At 55.3% G+C, this 22,103-nt stretch overlaps 2 protein-coding genes across 8 annotated transcripts in view; both read right to left on the reverse strand.

Moving 5' to 3' along the window:
- The window catches only part of ZNF385C (zinc finger protein 385C), a 91,658-nt gene that overhangs the window by 12,876 nt on the left and 56,679 nt on the right, over positions 1–22,103 (reverse strand). The window contains exon 3 of the mRNA XM_054088019.1: positions 3,328–3,470. Coding sequence (XP_053943994.1) covers positions 3,328–3,470 — 143 coding nt within the window. The remainder of the gene's footprint in view (positions 1–3,327; positions 3,471–22,103) is intronic.
- Positions 10,739–19,394, reverse strand: C25H17orf113 (chromosome 25 C17orf113 homolog). Of its 7 annotated transcripts, none has more exons than XM_054088356.1 (3): positions 19,069–19,394; positions 15,478–16,006; positions 10,739–13,357 (listed from the first exon to the last, which is right to left on the reverse strand). In XM_054088356.1, the coding sequence occupies exons 1-3, from the start codon at positions 19,083–19,085 to the stop codon at positions 11,825–11,827; spliced, it is 2,079 nt and encodes a 692-aa protein (XP_053944331.1). In that variant the 5' UTR covers positions 19,086–19,394; the 3' UTR covers positions 10,739–11,824. The 7 variants fall into 7 exon arrangements, with proteins under 7 accessions (XP_053944331.1, XP_053944337.1, XP_053944333.1 ...); XM_054088362.1 differs by having other exon boundaries at positions 15,478–16,106; XM_054088358.1 differs by having other exon boundaries at positions 15,478–18,445.

Raw genomic sequence — 22,103 nt, forward strand, 5'->3', positions numbered from 1 at the left:
CAGAAGTGGGGCTGGCTCTTGTTTTCAAGCGAGACACCCAACATTTCCATGCAAAGGAAAGAAAAATAGATCCAACCTTGGCAGCAGCAGCAGGAGCTGCCAAAGCCTGGCTGGCAGCTCTCACCAAGCCGTGTCGGCTTCGACAGGCTCATCCGCCCTTCAAGCACCACGGCAGGAGCAGGGTGGGACTTCAGGGCGGTAGCACCGAGCAGCCCCAGCAAAGGGTCCCCTCATCTTCCCAGGGCAGAAGGTGATGGCACCAACCTGAGCCTTTACACCCCCACGCTTTCCCCAAGCCGCCGTTCCTCAGCCTGGTGGCACGGCAAGGAGCTGTGTCCATCAGAGCTCCCACGCTGCCTGCCATCACCCTGGGCAGGCAGAGGAACTGCCAGCTCACCCCAAAACTGCCTCCTCACCTCATCCCCTGCATCGTGGCCAGAGCTGGTGCAGCTGGGATCCACCTTCGATCCTGCTATCCCAAAGAAACGCAAGCCCTGCATTCTGAAAAGGGCACCCAGCGCCGTGGAAGCCTTCCTGCCCATGGAGCGATGCTCTTTGCTCCATCGAGCACGCTTGGTGAGCGCGGGGTGCTTTGCTGGCAGCTCCCAGCACACTGAAGCTTGGATGCCACCCAAAAGCCCTTGTGCTCCTCTCCAAATGAAAACACAACCACACCAGCAACTTCTCCCCTAACCTACGCACTCACTGCTACATCAGATAGGAAAAAGCCCCCCCTGCTCTCCGCAGGGCTGAAGAGGGGCTGTGCCGCCACGGTACCTACCGGCACCGCAGTCGGCTGCGCCGTAGCTCTCCGTGGCAGTTTCCAGCAGAACTGACCCGACAGCAGACGAAGGCTTTGGGCAGCGCACACTTGGAGAATAAAGATCTCAGCTTTATAGTCAATTCTTATTGACTCACATTACTTTATTTATCCCTGGATGTTCCTACAGATATAAATAGAGCTCCCTGCACTGAGCTCCCGAGGTCAGAAACGGGAATTCACAGGGACGCAGCATCAGTTCGGATCGCATCTCCTGCCGTGGATTTGCAAGGTGCTGGCTGGGTCCTGGGGATTTGCAACATCCCAAGAGCTGGAAAGGGCCTTTCCAGCATGAAATGCACCTTCTGTCTTGCATTAAGAGTTATTTTCCCTGCTGTTGTTGCTTTAAGCAGCAGGAGAGCTCAGCTTGGAAAGGTTTCCCTGGCTCCAGAGTAAAACATCTGCTGGGTTCATGAGAGCCTTGTGACCTGCTCAAAGTGCAAAGTGTTCTGCTAAGCAGTTGCAAACAGCTCCCGCTTTGTAGGGCAACGCTGGATCCTGCACAGCATCACCAGCGACGGGTAAGCAAAGGCAATCCCTCCGATTTCTTCTTAGAGCAACTCGGATAGAGCAGCTCTCTCAAAAAGTAAAACAACCTGACTGACTCCCTTCCACCACTCCCAAATTAACCCCGAGGCTCGGCTGCCAGGCGGAGTCGCTGACCCAACCTCACTGTTACTGGGGCAGCAAAATGAGGAGCTGCAGGTGGAGTCTCTGATCCAACCTCACCATTATGTGGGCAGAGAAACGAGGAGCTGCCAGCCCAGCTCTGGGGTGCAGTGATGCTCGAGCCCTGCATCCCATGAGGACGGGGACTCACCTCCAGCTCCCTGCAAAACCCTCGTGCCCTCAGCCTCAGCTGCCTCTTCAGCACAAATGCATCCCAAAAGGGCAGCTCTGGATGATCAGACCGGTCTTCGCTCAAGCTAACATCACACATCAGACTTGGGTCTGAACTCAGAGCAATTAATTCAAGGTGCTCTTGCAGCCAGGACAGCCTCCCCAAGCATCTCTGTGTTTGTGCCCATGGCAGTAGGGTTGGAACTGGATGGATCTTTAAGTTCTTTTCCAACCCCAACCATTCCACAATCTCCATTCTCACAGTAGGGTTGGAACTGGATGGATCTTTAAGTTCTTTTCCAACCCAAACCATTCCACGATCTCCATTCTCACACCCAACATCCTCCAGGGCAGAGGAGATCCCACTAACCTCAGTAGCGACACGATGGGTCTGTGTGGCTCCAGCAAGTGCAAGAGATTCATATTCCAAATTACTACTTACTTTTTAAAGCCACACAACTCTGGAGAGCACGTGCCGAGGCAGTGGCAGGCGGGAGCCAAGCAGAACAAATACCAGGGGCTGGTTCAACTTAGCCATTGACACCAGCGACTAAAAAAAGGAGCCCAGACAAAGAGCAGCAACATTAATGACATCAAAAAATCCTCCTCTCCTCTGTTTCTGCTTGTTAGCACGAGGGAGAGACAGGCTAGAGCTGGGATTTCAAAAGAGCTTAAAGGAGTTAAAGCTGAATCCCATTCAACAGCAACAGGAATCCCCGTACTTAACGTCTACAGCCCTCTTTGAAGATCTGGGCGATAATTTGCACCTTCTGAGCACGTTTAATCTCAAAGCCACTTACAAAAGGCCAGCAAATGAGTGGGGAGGGCGTTCAGGAAAGTCCCCTTTCCAGGCTCATGAAGGTATAAAAATGGGCATTTACCATATCCAGAAACACCTGCTCTGTGTCTGCGAGGGGAGTATTGTGGGTCCTGCTCCCCTCCGCTCCCCAGCGATGCCACAAGCCAGGGCAAATCCAGACAGCTGAAACAGCAGGGCAGGGACCCTGGAGCGAGGGGCTCCTGGAGCAGCTCCCATCCCTCCTATCAGCAGGAGGAACAGAGAGGTACTCCGGGGGACGGAGAACCCAACGTGGGAAACCAGCCCGGAGGGAGCAAACCAACACTTCCCACCTGAGACTCTATCAGGGATGTCTTTAGCTGCATCCATGTCAATTTAGATGTTTAACATCTTTAGAGAGACGCGTTATTTGTATAACCCAAGTTCTTGGCTTGGTGGTTCAAGGTTGGAGTCCTTGAGCTCAACCAGGTGATCCACACGGCACCTACACGAGACCATGCAGCACCAGCCACACTCTTTCTGTCTTTACGTAACTTCTCTCTCTTTCTTTCCTTTTCTTTATTTGCTTTTCAACTCATGAACCCCTCTCCAGAGCTACTATATTACTATTGATTCCAGGAGCAAAGTCCAATTGATCCGGATTAAAATAAACCACCTTTTTAATTCTGGTTTATGAAGGTGAGGACTGGGAACTGCTCTGAGCTAAAGGCAGTGCACCCAACAGCCAAAGACCTTGGTAATTAAACCAGAAATGGTCCTGTGGGGTTTGAGGAGTGGTGCTGTGTAGAAAAGGAGCCTTTAGGGGACGGAACTGCTGAGAAGGATGAGGCATCCGGCAGCCGATGCCCACCCACCACCAGGGACTCACCGTGTTGAAGTTGGGGAAGAGGTTGAGTGGTGACGTCCCGTTGAGCCTGAAGGTCAGAAAGTGCTTGATGTCCAAGGGGGGATGAAGGGGACGGCCAGGGATAGGCAACGACGCTAAGAGGGGGCTGCTGTGTCCAGAGGGACCTGGAAAGGCAAAGGGGAAAGAGCAATGTTAGCGTAGGAGGGCCCTGCTCGCAGTGTGGGGACACGGACATGGGAACACGGCACGCAAGGACATGGACGTGGCACATGGGAACATGTCACACAGGGACATGGACATGAGAAAACAGCACATGGGGCCATCTGCCATGGGCTTTTTGGGAAGAGGTCCCAGCCCAGGGTGGTCCTCGTCCCCTTTCTGCCTTTCGGGCTCAAAACGAGCATCCCAGTTCATGCCGAACGCAACCATCACCCAAAAGTTTGGTTTGAACCATCTGAAAGGTGTCAAAACCTCTCCTGGAGAAACAGCCCTTTCCCTGGGTTCTCCCATGCTGGAACCACCAGGTCTTCTCCTTCCTGGGGCTGTTTTGGCTGCCGGCAGCAGGCACAGGAGCGCCCCGGCCCTTCCCGTGGGGTTGGGGGGCAGAGGGCTGAGCAGCCCCCACTACGGCTTTGCAAAGGTGTTGAGTTTTAGGTGCCCCCAGGACCATCCAAACCCACCTGGGCAGCCCCCAGCTCAGCCTTTTCATGGAATTTTGGGTGGAAAGCGCTAAGGATGGGTTCTCCCCATCCCACCTCATCCACTCCTTGCACAGGAGCTGCTGAATCATCCCCTGCAAACCAACCGCGAGCTCCGGTGCGTGACTTAAAAATAGCCTGGAGTTATTAATAATTTTCTGTTTAAAAAGAAAACACCCCTGGGAAGGAGGAAGGCCAGACAGAGGGGGGCTGCCCCCAGCCTGCTCCTCGACCCTGTCCTTTGCCCAGCAGAGTTCCACTTGGACTCATCCATCTCTCCACCGGGAAAGAATCCTCTGACCTGTGCAGGGCTCGGGTTGGGCTCCGGCACACCCTCCCAGCTCTGAGAGCGAGAAGGGAGGAAGAGTGCAAACAAACAACTGAATGAATAAAATACAATCGATAAGAAAAGGTTTCAAAATGCTGTGAGCCAAAAAAGCCTGTTCACGTCTCGTATGGCTTCACACCTTCTCCCTCCTCCTCTGGGTCACCTTGGGAGCCCTGTCATAGAATCATGGAATGGTTTGGGTTGGAAGGGACCTTAAAGATCATCCAGTCCCACTCTCTTCCATGGGCAGGGACATCTCCCACTGGATCCGGTTGCTCCAAGCCCCATCCAACCTGGCCTGGAACCCCTCCAGGTATGGGGCACCACCACTGCTCTGGGCAACCTGGGCCAGGGCCTCCCCACCCTCACAGCAGAACATTTCTTCCTAAGATCTCATCTCAATCTCCCCTCTCTCAGCTTCAAACCGTTCCCTCTCATCCTCTCCCTGCCCTCCCTGATCAAGAGTCCCCTCTCTCCACCTGGAACAAGGACGAGGCCAATATTCCCTTGGGTTTTTTTTGATTTCTGGGTTGGTTTTCACCTCAACGGTGATCCAGCATCACTCCAGCCCACCGCGCGCCCCGATGTGAGGACAGCAGGCCCTTCATGTGGGGACAGAGGTGGGCAGTGCCCGCGGGCTTGGATGCCCCCTGACCGGGAGCCGTAACCACCCGAGGTCTCAGCCGTTCTCCAGCCTCCCGACCCCGGCCGTGCAGGATGAGAACCGCTCTCCGGCAGCGCTACTCTCCTGCAGTGCTTTGCTTTTCCTTGCTTGACACCCGAGCCTCCTCCGCCAGCAACCAGGCTGGCGAAGGAAGGAGCCCAGATACCAATCTGAAATTCTAAATTTGAAAGATTTGCTGAATTTGAGCAGCGAGCGCTCGCCGCGCCAGCCCTGCGGGCAACAACGACCTCTTTCTGGGAGAGCGCACACGGGCGGCTCTTCAGCGGCAACGGAGCCATCCCTGAGTCAGGCCTGACTCCGGGGAGAAATTACAGTTTGCTTCATCAGGCGTGCATTGATTGAGTTAATTCCAGAGTCGCCCAGAAGGGAAATCTGGGAAACCGCTTAAAAATAAATAAATAACATGCTAGCAACAGCGACCGGAGAGGGAGCAAAATCAAGCAGAAATGGGTGAGCGATGCATAATTAACCTTCTGAGGCGTGAAAGAGTATTTCTGCATCAAATCATCGGAGATGGCAGGGTCAGCGCCTGGGGAGACGGCCGCTGGGGACCATCCAGCCCACACACACACAGCCACGACCCCGAGCGAGAGCAGCAGTCGCAACAAAGGCATTTGGGGCTGGATTGCAAGGGTTGCCACTGCCTCAGTCAGTAAGGTTTGCGCCAACTGCGCTGGCATTAAATATATACACATAGAGTCATCGAATGGGTTGCGTTGGAGGGGACCTCAAAGCCCATCCAGTCCCACCTCTGCCATGGGCAGGGACACCTCCCACTGGATCCGGTTGCTCCAAGCCCCATCCAACCTGGCCTGGAACCCCTCCAGGGATGGGGCAGCCACCACTGCTCTGGGCAACCTGGGCCAGGGCCTCCCCACCCTCACAGGAAAACATTTCTTCCTAAGATCTCATCTCAATCTCCCCTCTTTCAGCCGAAAACCGTTCCCCTCATCCTATCCCTGCACTCCCTGATCCAGACCCCCTCTTCAGCTTTCCTGAAGCCCCTTCCAGGACTGGAAGCTGCTCTAAGGTCTCCCCAGAGCCTTCTCTTCTCCAGGCTGAACAACCCCAACTCTCTCAGCCTGTCCTCATACGGGATGTGCTCCAGCCCTTGGATCATCTTTGTGGCCTCCTCTGGACTCGCTCCAACAGATTCATGTCCTTCCTGTGCTGAAATATATATATACATATATAAAATCTACCTTTGGGTAAAGAGGTAAGGACAAGATACTCTGAGCCATTTTGGCACATCCTTGAGACCAAATTTATGGATTAAACCCACTGGATCTGCAGTAAAACCAGTCGAGACGGGAGAGCTCTCAGAAACCCAACTGAGATGTGACCCCGTGGAGGAGGCAGGACCGTTCCCTCAGAGATTTGCCGCTGAAGAAGACAAGAGCCCCAGGAGGAGGAAAAGAGCTGGAAGCCTCCAACAGCATCATCATCATCATCCAAGCACCCTGTGAGGAGCAGCTATGTGCAAAAGGAGGAAATCCAGTGCTCAGTGTGGAAGGTACAACCATGAGGACAAAGGCACCGTCAGCTTGCCTGAACCTCAGATGATCACAAAGCAGAAGCATCACACGCAAGGAGAGAGCAGACAAACAGCAGAACCACAGCCCTGGAACCAACAGAGCTCCCCAGCTTGGAGCTTGCCACCCTGTACACCCCAGCACCCTCCCAGGGCACCAAGCACCCGCAGGATGCTCTTGGAGCACCTTCCCAAGGTTATGGGGCTGTGCCACGATGGCTCCTGCCTTACCTTTGCTGCAGGGCAGATTCCGGCAGCAGCTGCAGGCTGTATTTTTAGGTATTAATTAGACACTCAATTAAGGGGATTTGCCGTGGGGAGAGTGGCAAGCCCCCAGGTCTGTCTAGAATGACATGACCTTAGCCGAGGTGATGGGCACGGCCACCGGCAGGGTGGGCTTTGCTGGCGAATGGCACCTCTGGGTGCTGGGTCTGCAGCTCAAGAGTGGGGTCGTCCCCCACCACAGGCTGTCTTTGTCTCTCCGCCAACCCTGGCAGAGGAGCCGCCACTTCTGCAGCAAACACGGCCGTTCTGGCCCTGCGGTGTCAGCCCTGTGCGTTCCACCAGCACGGGATACGCTGGGGGCTCTGGGAAGCGTGTGGAAGGGTCAGTGTGAGGAAGGGCAGCGCGGGAACCCTGCGCCCCAGCCTGGCTCTCAGGTTGGCACTGCTGAGCTCACACTCGAGCCCATCCCAAACCCCAAATGCCACTCCACCAGAGTCGGGGTGCTGCACCTTCCCCTGCCACTGAATGAATCCCGGAGCAATCATAGAATCATTTGGGTTGGAAGGGACATTACAGATTATTCAGTTCCAACCCCCGCCATGGGCAGGGACACCTCCCACTGGCTCAGGCTGCCCAAGGCCCATCCAACCTGGCCTTGAACCCCTCCAGGGATGGGGCAGCCACAGCTTCCCTGAGCAACCTGGGCCAGGGCTTCACCACCATCATCATGAAGACACTCCTCCTTCTGTCCAGTCTAAATCTGCCCCTCTCCTGTTTATACCCATTGCCCCTCATCCTATCCCTACAAACCTTTGTAAACAGTCCTTCTCCAGCTTTCTTGTAGCCCTTTCAGGTATTGGAAGATCATTATAAGGTCTGCTCAGAACCTTCTCCAGGGTGAACAACCCCAACTCTCTCAGCCTGTCCTTGTACGGGAGGTGCTCCAGCCCTCGGATCATCTTTGTAGCCTCCTCTGGACCCATTCTAACCACTCCATCTCCTTCTTATGTTAAGGATTCCAGAACTGGACACAGTATTCCAGATGGGGTCTCACAAGAGAGGAACAGAGGGGCAGAATCACCTCCCTGCAGCCTGAGCAGGTCCCCTCACCCCCCAGCTCTGCAGGGAGGGGGCACGGCTGTTCTTAGCTGAGCATCCAGACGCGACCCAAAGATGTCAAACCATCACTGCTGTGGTGGCCCCCTGCCTGGGGCTAAGCCTGGATTTATCAGTTCAGCTTTATGAATCAGTTGGAAGAATCACAGAATCATGGAATGGTTTGGGTTGGAAGGGACCTCAAAGCCCATCCAGTTCCAGCCACCAGCCACCTCCCGCTGGATCGGGGTGCTCAGCCCAGCTCCTGTCCCACAGACACACACCTGAGGGCTCCCTTAGCATATAAAGACGTGTATGAGTCCTTCCTTTAACCAAGGCCACCCAGAACCGTGCCTCCCACCTTCTCACTCCACTCTCACACAGACGCCTGCAGCGGGTTTTCTCCCTGGCGACGCAGCTCAGGGAGAAACTGTTGTGCTCAAACATATGTGAACCTCGAAGAAACATCTTTGAAAGCGGCAGGGACAACGCTGTGGGTTTTCATACCGACACGAGAATCTGCCAAGGACCCATCTCCACAGACGCCGGCTGCTTCGTAAGAGCATCTGGCACCGAGTCTGTCCAGGACAGATGGAGACGGAGCTGTTTATTCACACAGAAGCAGGCTGGCTCCCTCCCGTTTGGTAGGTGCCCTCAGTAAATTTTGGTGGTGTCTCAAATTCCTTACCCAGGGCTTTCAAGCTTTTGTCTCTGGCCAAGCATCAGTTGAATTCACTCCAGCTATTTCCAGGAGGCTCTCTGGGAAACACGTGTGTGCGTTCCCTGATAGCAAAGGCCGCTGGCAGAAGAAGAGCAGTAACACCCGGTCATGACACTAAACCACGATCGCAGCACCGGAGGGGGCTCAGCGCTACTCAGGGTCCAGAGCACCTCCAGTGCCTCCAGTTCTGGCTTTAGGGACATCAGTAATTAGCAGATCGCCCTGTCTTGCGCTCCCAAAGCAACCAGACACAGCAAACCCAACCCAGAGCACAGAGCAGCAGATCTGCCGGCCCTGGAGACAGGGATGCTGTGGCTGCCCAGGCACGGTGGGTTTGCTCCACGCAGTCCCTACAGCAGGACCAGCCCTGGCCAAGCATAGCCCTTCCATTCCACTCATGTCCAGCGGAAAGAAAGGGCCGATCCCCCAAGGGGCTGCAGGGCTGCTCCGTGCAATGTGCTCCGGTGCTGACACCGGTTCCCAGCCTCCCCAAGAACACAAGGATGGTGTGTGTTGTGAGCACTGTCCTGGCTAAATCCTCCTATTTCCAGTTTTCAACAGGCACAGCCGCCTCCTCTGCGCACACGGGTTGTACAGCAAGCAGCCCGCAGCAAAGCCCGGCTCGCAGGACAAGGTCACGCTGAGAACAACAAACCCCAGCCGAGGGATGCTTGTGAGCGAGCAGCCTTCACCCAAATACGCTTGCCATCAAAACAGCATCTCCACCTTATGGATCAACGAGAAGAATCACAGAACTGTAGAATGGTTTGGGTTGGAAGGGATCTCAAAGCCTCTCCAGTTCCACCCCCTGCCATGGGCAGGGACACCTCCCACTGGATTCGGTTGCTCCAAGCCCCATCCAACCTGGCCTTGAACCCCTCCAGGGATGGGGCAGCCACCACTGCTCTGGGCAACCTGGGCCAGGGCCTCCCCACCCTCACAGCAAAACATTTCTTCCTAAGATTTCATCTTGATCTCCCCTCTTTCAGCTTCAAACTGCCCCCCTCGTCCTGTCCCTGCACTCCCTGATCAAGAGCCCCTCCCCAGCTTTCCTGTAAGACTCCCGTTAATGGGGGGATATGGACTCCAGGTCATCAGTGAACAGTCATCTGCCACCAGCCCTGAGGATAGAAATCCCGCTCTCCCTGCCTCCACTGTTGGTGCAGGGCAGAGCATGTCCGTAAGGCACTGCCAGGCACCCCCAAATGCTCCATCCATCCATCCATCCATCCATCCATCCACCCAATCCATCCACCCACCCATCCGACACAGGGGTCTGGAGGCACAGTACCTGTTGGGTTGGACAGGTGGCAAACGGCTGCTTGGAGCAACAGGAGGGAGCTGTGCTGGCTGAGAACTTCCCCCGGGGCTGTGTGACCTCTCCAGCCACCCAGGCTGCTCTCCAGAGCTCTGCAAGCCAACGCTGGGGAAGGTCCGTCCACCACGAGCGGTGGCTGCTCGCTCCAGAGGAGGTTGAGCAGCAAGACCAAGTCCCCTTGGCCCTTCCATGTGGCTGCAGCACATGTCCCAGCCAGATGTAGCCACATGGGACCACCAGGGATCATCAGTGCTGCGGACATTGGGGTATAATCCTGCCAGGAACAGACCCTGCATCTGCAGAACGGCATCGACTTACCCAGGGAAGGAGAGGAGCCGGATCCCACGCGAAGACCTAGTGCTCAGTATTAAACCAACGTGATACTTCAGGCTGTTGCGTTGGCTTTATTGCAGATCCAAACCAGGCAGAAGGGTCTTCCCACCCCACCCTGACAGAACAGAAGGAGGAAAGATCCCTCCTAGTTAAAACCAGAGCAGTAACGTAAGACCCTGACATCTCACACAGCACCAACTGCCCAGCGCAGCCCCTGCACGCCCGGATCCCAGCGGCAGAGGAGCCCAATCCCCTGCCCACCACGGGCTCCCAACAGCTTCGCTTGCTTTGGGATAAACGGAACGATTAAAAGAAAAACTACAAGCTAAACAACTCAGGTTTGCCCAACAGCCGATCTTAAAAGACTCTTCCTTTGGTTGCAGAGAGCTCAGAATGCAAAGGGAATGTAGGAATGCGATGCCAGTTTGAAAAGACCAGGAATTCACTAATCATTATTTTTGAATCCCTGCTTATAATTTATTCCATCATTGCAAAAAAAAAAGAAAAAAAAAAGTCCTTTTTGATATCTTTGTGCTTTAAACATTAGGAAAATTAAGATAGACCTTTTTAATATATATATTTTTATATATATATACACACATACATACACAATGATGCATTTAAAAGTTACTATTTCCTCGGCGATTACAATACCGTTCTCTAAATCTCTTGCAAGGATCATGACTTGATGCCACAGGTAAAAAGATGTTGTGCTGTGCGCAAGGAATACCAACAAGCCACCGCCAGGCATTCCAGGGTTTGCCACCCAGCTAGAAAGATGCGCTGCCTTTTCCGCACTCATTCTTGAGGCTCCAAAGCAGAAAAAAAACCCCAAAACCCACATCTTTTCTTGCAGAGTATTAAGAAAAAGCTGCTGGGGATGATTGTGCAAAGGCGAGGGGACATTTGAGCTCAAGAGAGGATTTGCTTTCATCTCCCTATAACAAAATAATAATGAATCCTTGAAAAGAAACCTCATCACAATCTGGGATTTCAGGTGGCCCCAAGATTTTAAATGCTGGCCAATTCAAAGGGATGTTAGGGGGAGGAGGGAGGGGTGGTTGTGGGACCACCATGGCCTTGTGAAGGATCCTGTTTCCTCTTGTTGCTCCTCCAACTACCTAAAAGGAGGCCGTAGTGAGGCGGGTGCCGGACTCTTCAACCAAGTAACTAGTGAGAGGATGAGAGGAAATGGCCTCAGGTTGCGCCAGGTTTAGATCGGATGTGGGGAAAATTTCGTCATGGAAAGGGTTGTCAAGAATTGGAAGAGGCTGCGCAGCGAAGTGGTGGAATCTCCACCCTTGGAGGTGTTCAAAAAACCTGAAGATGTAGCGTTTCAGGACATGGTTTAGTAGGCATCTTGGTATTGTGTTGGTGGCTGAACTTGATGATCTTCGAGGTATTTTCCAACCTTAACGATTCTATGAATATCTTCCCAGCACAGAGCAGGTCACCATCCACGCCAGTGGCTGCGCGGCCCCAGCAGTAACCATCGATGGGGAAAGGTAGCGTTGAGCTGGCGCTTGGAGCTGCCCACAAGACACAACGCCCTGCCTGCAGGGCTCTGCCTTCACCGGCCACCGCTCACTTCACCTGCGTCATGATGAAGCTGGACTCCCTCATGCTTTCATAATACTCAATGGCCAACGCAAAGTCAAACTCATTGATGGCCGGCCCGTCGATGGCGATCTTCATGAGGTCGGAGAGCCCCTCGTCATTCACACGGCACAACCGGCCGCGCTTCAGCAGCTCCCGGCCCCGGCTGATCTTCTCAGCAAGGACCGAGCCCAGTGGCAAAGCCAGAGCGATGGCCGCAAGGATGGCAAAGTCTGGGAAGAGCTCATGCATTTCAGAGTTGCTGTAGACCAGCTTGACGCAGAGGTCCTTGAAGGAGAGCTGGCTGAGGCTGAAAACGATCCGCTTGAAGAGGGGGAAATCGCTCAGGGCCCTCTCGCTCACCACCACCCGGGAGTAAGCTTGCAGGAGGAAATTCAGCTCGCTGACCCCATAGCCGCCAATGTCCTCCAAAGACTGGGGGTAGCACTTGGGGTTGAAGATGGTTGAGAAGGAGCTGATGGCCTTCAGGACGCTGCTGGGGAACCTGTCCAGCAGGCTGCCCCGCACTCTCTCCAGGTAGCTCTCCTTCAAGTGCTCAAAGTGCTTCAGGTGCACCTTGGAGCAGTTGGCCAGCTCGATGCCCTTGTAGTAGAGGCGGCTCTCGCCCTCCCGATCATCTTGTGGGTGCCCGTTTGTCTCATTGAGGAACTCCTGGAGGTTCTTGCCACTGGTGCTCTTCTGGGCCTGCAGAGCGGTGGCCATGGCAGAGACAAGGGGTTTCAGGACAGAGAGATCAAAGTCCTCGATCTGGAAGAAGTGGCTGAGTTTCTGGAAGATGGGGAGGACATCCAGGAGGATCTTGGTGAAGGCCACAAACTGGAACTTCTTGAGCTCTTCACAGAGGCCATGGGCCACAGGTGACTGCTCTGCTTCGCTCTCCAGCAGCAGCACCAGCGCGGGCCACGAAGAATCGATGGCTTCCACGGCTGGGAAAATCGAAGTCCAGTGGATGGTTCTGGGGCTCCCAAGGTCTATCTCACAGAGGTCCAGGACGCTCCGTAGCTCCTGCAGGCCACTGCTTTCCCCCCTGAAGCTGGAATAGAGCCTGTACACAGCATCCACGGTGGTCTCGTACTTCTGGAGGTATTCAATGCTGACTACGCTCTCTGCCAGCAGCAGGGAGCTCCCGTGGGACAGGCAGTGCATCTCCGTGAGGAGCGGGCAGAGGGAGGTCAGCACAGTCCTCACCTCGCTCAGTCGCTCGGCCGCCAACGAGGCGCCGTCAGTGCTGAACCAAGTGATCTTCATGGTGGGGATGTCGAAGGAGCGCATCACCTCGCCCACCTTGCCCGCCACCGTGGAAGCCTCCCCAGCGGGCAGCTCGAAGCTCCCCAGGAAGGTGGCAGAGGTTTGCCCGTTGCACGGGGAGACGGTGGTGGCGAACATGGCGAGGTTGTGGTGCTCCAGGATGTCCACTGTCTCATCCACCACCAGCCCAACAAACGGCGAGGCTTTTATCCTGTGCCTGTCCTCCTTGTGCAGGACTTCGGCAATCGCTGCCTGAGCCGGTTAAAGGGGATGCGCAGGGCAGGCAGGAAGGGAAAGAGAAACACAAGTGAACTTCAAAAGCACCCAGGAGATGCACAGCACCCGGCGCAAAGCAAGTGCCAAAGCTCCGACACCCAAAAAGCAGCACAAGCAGAAGCTGGAAATCACTTTTTTCCCTAATAGGCCGTCTCCTCCAACTCCTGGCTCAGCCCAAGCAGTGAGCAAAGCTGCAGAGAGTGCAGGAGTTCCTGCCATGAACTTGGGCTTGGAGCCCCATGGCTTCGTAAGGACCAAGCCCAGAGGGGTCTTGGAGCTCCACAGCTTTGGAAGGACCAAACACAGCTGGGGTTTCGAGCCCCACGGCTTCAGAAGGACCAAGCCCAGCTGGGGGCTGGAGCCCCACAGCTTCAGAAGGACCAAGCCTAGCTGGTGCTTGGAGCTCCACAGCTTTGGAAGGACCCAAAAAAGCTGGGGCTTGGATCCCCGCAGTTCTGGAATGACCAAGCCCAGCTGGGGCTTGGAGCTCCACAGCTTCAGGAGGAGCAAGCCCAGCTGGTGGGCTTGGAACCCTAAAGCTTTGGAAGGACCCAACCCAACTGGGGCTTGGAGCTCCACAGGTTCAGGAGGAGCAAGCCCAGCTGGTGGGTTTGGAACCCCAAAGCTTTGGAAGGACCCAACCCAACTGGGGCTTGGAGCACCACGGCTTCAGAAGGACCAAACCCAGCCGGAGCACCACCAAGCTGCATTCCCCCACCACCCGGGCTCTTGAGACCCTGCCTGTGACAGGAGCAAGATAAGATGCCCAAATCCTCCCACCCTGGTTCAAATTTCAGCCATCGCTTCCCTGCTTTATAAACCAAGCACAACAGCAAAATTTCACAACATCTTTCCTTTCTTTACTCGGTTTTCCCCATTTCAGGCAAAGGACTTGGTTTGAAGGGAGAACTTCCTCAGCGTGTGTGAACGCTGCAAGTAGCACTTCAGGCTGAGAAATCTAATTAGTGGGTTTAGTTTGTCTGCAGCAAAACGCGGCTCTTTAGAGATCTGAAAAGTCTGGCAAAGAGCCAAGGCCCACTAAAAATTAATTTGATTTTAACAGGCATGAAGCATTTGTAAAATTAAGAAAATCCTTTCTAAACTCTCTGGCTACTTGATCTTTCTGATCACCCAGTTTAGGGCAAAAGAGGAAAAACCCACAGTGCTCCTGTGCTAATTGAACCCCTGAGCGTTCTTCTTCCAAGCTGCCCGGCAGGCTCAGACGGGAGCCGATGCCCCTGGTCTCCCTGCATGTCTGGAAGCAACGCGTGACCACAAGTCCAAAGCTCCCTCGATGGAGCTCATTGCTTTCTCCTGCTTGGTCAAAACAAGGAATGACACCAAAGTGCCACGTTGATGTTCCAACGTGGAGGAACTTTCAGTCTCCATTGAAAATGCTGGAGAACAGGGGCATCGCTTGGTTTCCAGGTGAAACGAGAGGATGCCCTGGAGTAGCCTGGTTACATGGACCAGGCCAGCGACCACAAGAACATTATGGATGTGCCCTGGTCCCATGAGGCACTTTTACCAGTCCAAAAACAAGGATGGAGGTCTGACCATGAGGGAACACCGATGTAGGGGCTGTGGGTGCTCCTGAGCAGCCAGCAGTCCCAGCCCTTGCTCTCCTCGCAAGCCAGGGACACCAGTTCCCTACCTTGCCTCCTGTCCCTGGGACACTGGTCTCCCTCCGGGGCTCGTGCCACTGGGAGGATCCAGCGATCCCTGCTTCTAGGACAACTCTGGCCCTGGTGAGGCACAGCACACACTTGCCTTGCTGTGTTTCACTGGCGCTTGTGGGATGGGAACCCATGCTCAAGGCTCCCGTTCACACATGCGACACCGGCGATGCTCAATCATAGAATCCCTAGGTTGGAAAAGACCTTTGAGATCAAGTCCAACCGCACCTGTCCGCTACTAAATCATATCCCTAAGCAATGGGGTGCTGGGAAGCACGGAAGCCTCTGCCACAGCGTATTGGCACGAGCACCCAATCCATTCTGCTGAACACAGTGTGTGAAGGCAGCTTTGCAAGCAGGTGGCCATCCAGCCTTGAAGTGACCCTCAGACCCAGGTGCATCCCAACCCATCATACACACCTGCATCTCCCTGATGCTGCTGGGGTGGTAGTACTCGCTGTGCTCGGAGACCAGCAGCGCCTGGCACAGGTTGAACTTCTGGAAGTGGAGCAAGGAGGAGCACTTCTCATCTGGGATCTCCTCCTTTGCCATCCAGTAGACAGTGGTGAGGACAGCCATCTTCGCTGGGTTCACCTCCACCTTGATGACCGAGCGCACCTTTGAGTAGCCGTGCCCATGGGTCTCAAAAGCCAGTTGCTCCTGGTTCACCGCCAGCGCCTGGCGGTGCGCGCCGGAGGTGACGTGCCGTAGCAGGGCATGGCGCTGGAAGTTGTCCGTGCCCACAGTAAAGGCATTTTCTGCTTTACCGTGCTTGTTCTTCACCAGCGCCTGCCGACACTCTATGCAAAACATGAGTTTCCTCTCATAGTCAAACTCCAGCCAGGTAAATTCTTCCTTCCAGTGCTCATTGAAATAACGCTTACATTTTTTATTGGAATTGGAAGTTTCCCCAGCTGGCTTTTTCCCTGGAGGTACCATATTGCTGGGGCTGGAAAATCAAACACTACGGTTGAACCGAAACGTGCCTTGGAGGAGCAGCCTCTACATTTAATTTAGTAAGAAGGTCTATTACAACTCTCCTGGTTCGACTGGAGATGAAAGAGACACAAGGGAAAGGGATTAAGGCTCTGCAAACCTCAGCTTGTGCTCATCATTTATTCTCGGTGGCTGACGAAGAGCTGAGGTGGCTCAGGACAGGCAGGGCTGTGCAACAACCCTGGTACCACACGGGGGGATCCCACCGAGCACCTCACTGGTGTCACCGATAGGATGGCACAGACACATGGTCCTCCTTGTAACCACAGGGCCACCCAAACATGCTTCCCATTTCCAGACGCCCACGCTGTAGCTGATGCCGGGAAAACACGGAATCAGCATCGAGCCAGATGGCTAAAAATGAAAGCACCCAACCCCACCAGGAGCAGAACCCGCTGCTGATGGCAAATCAACCCTGAGCTGAACGAGGAGGGCTTGGAAGCCAACTCAGAAACACGTGTCGGGGTTGCACACACGCACATGGGTCTTCATTCCCCCCTTGCTTGTCTCTGCCCCAGGGTATCCCAAGGCAACCCATGTCTCATGGCAGCAGAGCCCCAGCCCAGCACTCTCCCCAGGGGTGGTTGATGCACAGGACCTGCTCCAGCCAGGGTTTCCCAACATCTGCTGGAGCTTGAAGCTGCAAAGCACCGACACACGTATTTAAAACAGGTAGCAGAAGTATTTAAGCATCCTCTTAACTCCCTCCCTATACTTAAGCCCCACTCAGTCTCATCCTTGCGTTCTTCCATGAACGGGATTGAAAAACCAAACCGAATCTTGATAAAAGTAGTGGGAGGAGGAGGAGGAGAAGGAGGAACCCAGCGCAGTGTGGGGAAGGCAGGGAGCCAGAATGCAAAGGAAAAAGGAAAGAAAATGGACATTCACAGTAGTGCAAGCCAGGCAGCGCTGTCAGTCTGTGTGACATGCTGAGAAACCATGAGGAACTTTGGGTTTTTCTAAAGAACAAACCCCCAAGAACCAGAGCCGTGACCCCAGCCCACAGGGGGAAGTGGAACCCATCACGGTTTAGGTGTCAGAGCAACACCCAGAGCTGCAAACACCCCATGTCACGGAGCAGGGGCTCCCCTTGGGGTGTCCGGGGTGATGCTGGATGTGCAGCAGTAGAGTCACCAGCCCTGAAGCTGCTGGGTTCCCTTCACCCTGCAACCAGCGCTGAGGAACATCCTTTACCAACAGCAGAGGAAGGAGTGACGGTCCTTGGCCCCTGCACTTTCCCCAGGCTGCCTGGGAACAGCTGCCTGCCCCTGCTCTCCGCCTTGCTGGTCTCCCAGGTCCAGCCCCGAGTCTCCCCCCAGCTCTGGGTACCCCTTCTGGCTCCACCTGGCTTCTCAGAGACCCTCTCCTCCTCCCAATGGAGGGCAGAGGTACCAAAGCCTCCTGCCACGCTGGACAAGAGCAGCATTTCTGCTTTGCTTTTCCATCACAAAAAACAGAGGGACCTGGTAAAAAGGCCAGGAAAAGAGGAAAACATCAGCCCCCAGGCAGGAGATGGCAGTGGAACAAGCGCCACCGGCATCTCCAAGCCCAGCACCGTGCACCCTTGCCCTGCAGAGCTGGGTCTTGCGGGACAAGCATGGTGCAGACCCCTGACACAGTGTGGACTCCAGAGCCCGTATCTCCCATTGCTGCCCCCCAGGTGCATCATCGCGACCCCCTGAGCAGCCCTTTGCCCCGTTAACCACCCAAGTGTACATCTTCAGAGCCTTACCCTTCTGCCTCCAGCCCTGGGACCTCTCACTCTGGGCTCTTCCAGTCAACCAAGAGCTGCGAGCCAGCTCCGCGAGGGCTGGAGGACAGGGACAAAGGACCAGAGCAGCCAGTCTGGGTCAGAGCAGGGCTTTGCTAGTCCAAAACTTGGCTCTAACCACAGTCAGCAGCAAATACTTCCAAGGAAGCAGAAGGAAACCCCAGGATACAGCCCAGCTGGAAGTTTTCTTCCTGCCTGCAGGTAGCACAGAACTTTTATGGCTTACAACGGATGTGCAGATCCTCTCTGCATCTTGCTCTTAGCCTATTTAAAGTGGTTTGGTTTGCTTCCCAGACCCAAGTGTCCTGTCTGGTCACAAACCTCGTCACGGTGCAGCCGAGAGCATCCAGGGAATGATTCCTACAGCTTCCTCAGGATGGGTCAAGAACTGCACCACAGCCACCGAGCGCTGGCAGCATCTCCTCAGAAGCCCATTAACTACGAAACTGCGACGGACTTGCCACGCGAGAGTCCAAATCTTGCTGAATGTTTCCTCTGCCGCTGCCAGCACCGCTCAGACGTTCCCCAGGGATGCAGGATCTGCCAGGGCTACGATTGCACCGCCGCTCCTGCCGTGCCCCGGCGAGGCTCAGGGTTTGTCCCCTCTGCGGGACGAGGTGCCTACGCAGCAGCGACAGCTCTGGCGCCTTGCACACGGTTTGCACACCCAGCCTGTCCCCAGTGCCCCCAGTCCCACGGCAGGGGAGCTCGGCACGCTGCGATGGTCCAGTTCCTCCATCCCTTCCCTGTCACTGATCCCATTGGCTCCCAACCCCACCCTCACCTATATCAGTATTCAAAGCAGCAAAAACCGCTATATTGGGAAGGGAAGAAAAAAAAGCAGCAATTAGTGTCTGGGGTGCACAGTGCCGGGGAGAGGTTGGGATGGACAGAAGCACCATAGCACTGCATCCCTTCCTTGCCGCCGTGCCCATCGCTCGCCGGCTGCTGCTGGCAAAGCAGCGCAGCGCTTCCTCGGCGACCCGGCAACGTGCGGGGAGCGAAGGCAGCTTGGGATAAGGGGTGACACTGCTGTCCCCCCCCCCCAGCCTGCTGCTCCCCCCAGCAAGAGCCCCGTCTGCAGGGAAGTTTGGGCAGGATTGACTTGCAAGAGGATGCGCGGCTGCTCTGCCCCTCGCACCCCAGTGCATCAGCCCTGGGTATCATCGCTTAACGGCCACCCGGGCGAGGGGGCAGCACGCGACCCCCAGCCCCGCACGCCCACCCTGCCCCTACATACGTACCATTTAAAGGCTGCCATAAGCTTTGGGGCGAGGGGGCTTGGAAACTTCCCAGATGTGGGGTTTTAAATAGGGGAAAAAATAAAAATGAAAACGATTAAAAAAAAACCCAAATCAAATCCAGCCAAACATTGCCAAAGCCAAAAAAAAATGAGAATAAGAAAGCTCGCCGAGAGGCAGGGAGAAGCGGCGCATCCCTGCCCCACAGCACAGGGGGGATGGGGCAGGGACCCCCCCCGGTGATGCCGTAGCTCCGAGAGGGAACAAAGCCTGCGGCTGCGGCCCCGGCTCACGGAACCATGGGAGCAGCCATCTTGCAGCGCCGACGGTCTGGCTCGGCGGATGCTCCCAGCAGCCAACGGCGGCAGTGGCCACTAGTGGTGGCCAGGAATGGGGAAGGCCAAATGGCCATGGCCTGGTCATTGAGATCATAGAATCATGGAATGGGTTGGGTTGGAAGGGATCTTAAAGATCACCCAGTTCCAATCCCCCTGTCACGGGCAGGGACACCTCCCACTGGATCCGGTTGCTCCAAGCCCCATCCAACCTTGGCCTTGAACCCCTCTGGGGATGGGGCAGCCACCACTGCTCTGGGCAACCTGGGCCAGGGCCTCCCCACACTCATAGAGAAGAAATTCCTCCTTCTGTCTACTCTAAATCTGCCCCTCTCTAATTGACACCCATTGCCCCTCATCCTATCACTACAAACAGCCCCTCCCCAGCTTTCCTGGAGCCCCTTCAGGTGTTAGAAGGTCGCTATAAGGTCTCCTCGGAGCCTTCTCTTCTCAGTGGTGGATAACAGAATTACAGTATGGTTCAAGTCAGACTTGAAGGTCATCCAGTCCAACCGTGAACCCCACTCTGCCAACTCCACCTCTAAACCATGTCCCTAAGCACCACATCTACACGGCTTTTAACTCCCTCCAGGGATGGCGACTCAACCACCTCATTGAGCAAAAAAGACGAGAGATGAGGGAGATGGAGTGGGCAGTGGCATTGCGGTAAAGTGGAGTCATGGATACGATAGCTGGGTGATGGTCTCAAGTCCCCGGAATGGGAGCACATGGAGCTCTGCTCGGCGCATGCTGTCCCCATGTCCCCTTTCCAGGACACCTTCTCCCAAGATACAAGGAGGGTGAAGGCGATGGGTGTCTGGTACGTGGCTTGTGGCCCCCCGGGACCCCCACAACGGGTCCCTTGGCTGAGGTCTGAGCGCGCACAGCAGGATGAGCTGCAGAACTCTTTGCATCCAGCCAGGATGGGTGCTCCAGCTTCAGGTGGAGCCAGGACCTGAGCACCCCACAAGTGGGCAGAGCAGCTCTCTAACCCTGCTCGCAGGCACTGAGCTCTTGCAAAATGCAGGTCTGAGCCCCTGAGCGAACGCTGCAGCAGGACTTGTGTTGAGCTCCCACTCAAATCCCATTTGACTGTGCTCCTGGCCCGTAGCTGCGGGGATGGCATTAGGATGGTTGCGCCTGGCACCCACGCCATCACGATAATGCATACAGCGGCTCCACCCAGGACCAAAAAACCTTCTTTTACCATTAAATGCAGGTGAGATTTAGAGACCCCGCATCGTCTTCCAAAAGTAGCATTTTACACCAACTTTGCTTCCCCCAAACAAGCTTCCTGAGGATGCTAAAATCCCAAAGAGCACCGGTGTTCTATGGGAACCACTGATGGGAACACCCCATTCTCCAGCCTCCCCAACACAGACACGGTGCGCGGGTGCTGGAGGATGCTCAGCCCCAACTCCACAGGCTCCGGGCGCGGAGGCTGGCCCCATGGTATGTGCCTGGATTAGGGGCTGCATTGTACCTGGCTCCACGCTCACGGGAGGTCTGAGCAAATTCTTCTCTTTAGGCTCCTCGACATATCCTGGGGCAAAAAGCTCTTCCTGATCTCAGGACATTCCTGCCCAGCCACCTCAGCCCAGGGTTCATTCCAACAGGAGCTGGGTGAAACCAGAGACAGGCTCCCAGGGGTGAAAATATGCACTATTTATTCTTGTGCTAATGCAAGCGAGAAAAGAGGACTTAGCTTTTTTTTAAATCAGCTTTCAGGCAGGAGGATGTCGCATCCCATGGTTGACAGCATCCAGAACAGGATTGCAAAGGTCAGGATGCGGCATCCAAAGCAGGATCGCAAAGGCTGGGATGCAACAGCCAGAGCAGGGTTATAAAGGTTGGCTGTCCCGGGTGGGCAGCAGCCAACCCTGTTTCCCATGGCTGAGCCCCTGCTGCCCTGGGATCCACTGGCAGGACCAGAGAACTCCATCTGGAAGCACGCTTGGCTCCCAAAGGGAGCTTCTCCCAGCCGGCACTGTCAGAGAGACACCCAAACCCAGAGCAGAGCAACAGGGAGCGCCAAGGAGCCCATGCAAAGTCCTGGAAAACAGGTGGATTTGGTACAATCCTGCCCTGCCCTCCTCCCCTCTGCTTGCACCAGCACCAGACGCACGAGCTGAAGGGAGCCAGGCAGGAGAAAGAAAACTGCTCAAGAGAAGAAGCAACGGGCACCAGGCAAGAGCCCAAAATCGTGTTGGGCAAATCAACCGCGGCAGCACACGGCATCACAGCAGGGTCCGGGCTCCTCTCTGAGCACCACCAGAAAACCAGGGAGATGGGGCAGGATGGGGCAGGTCAGCGGCTCCACAGGTGTTTCACCAAGGGATGAGCGCTCTGCAGACCCTGGTTGAGGAGATGCCACCCCAGCCCCGGGCACAGAGATGGGCATCAGCTGGGGGAGATGGAAGCTGCCTCCCCAGGCTGGGGATTGCGATCGTTCTGTCCTTTTGCTTTGCAGAGGATAGAGGGACGTTAACTTGCCAAGAGCAGCTCCAGCCCCACCAGCTGCTGGCACAGCACCCAGAGAGCATCTTCACCCACGTCAGCACCAAACCACAGCAGCCTTATGGGAGAAGGATGGGGACAGACACACAAGGACCTGCCAGAGCCCCCAGTGCCTGCCAAGGGACACCGAGCACATGGAGACCCTTGGCATGAACCCCACAAACTCCAGGATGAGCATGGGGGCAC

Source organism: Cuculus canorus, chromosome 25 (genome assembly GCF_017976375.1).
Source record: "Cuculus canorus isolate bCucCan1 chromosome 25, bCucCan1.pri, whole genome shotgun sequence".
Taxonomy (NCBI): Eukaryota; Metazoa; Chordata; class Aves; order Cuculiformes; family Cuculidae; genus Cuculus; species Cuculus canorus.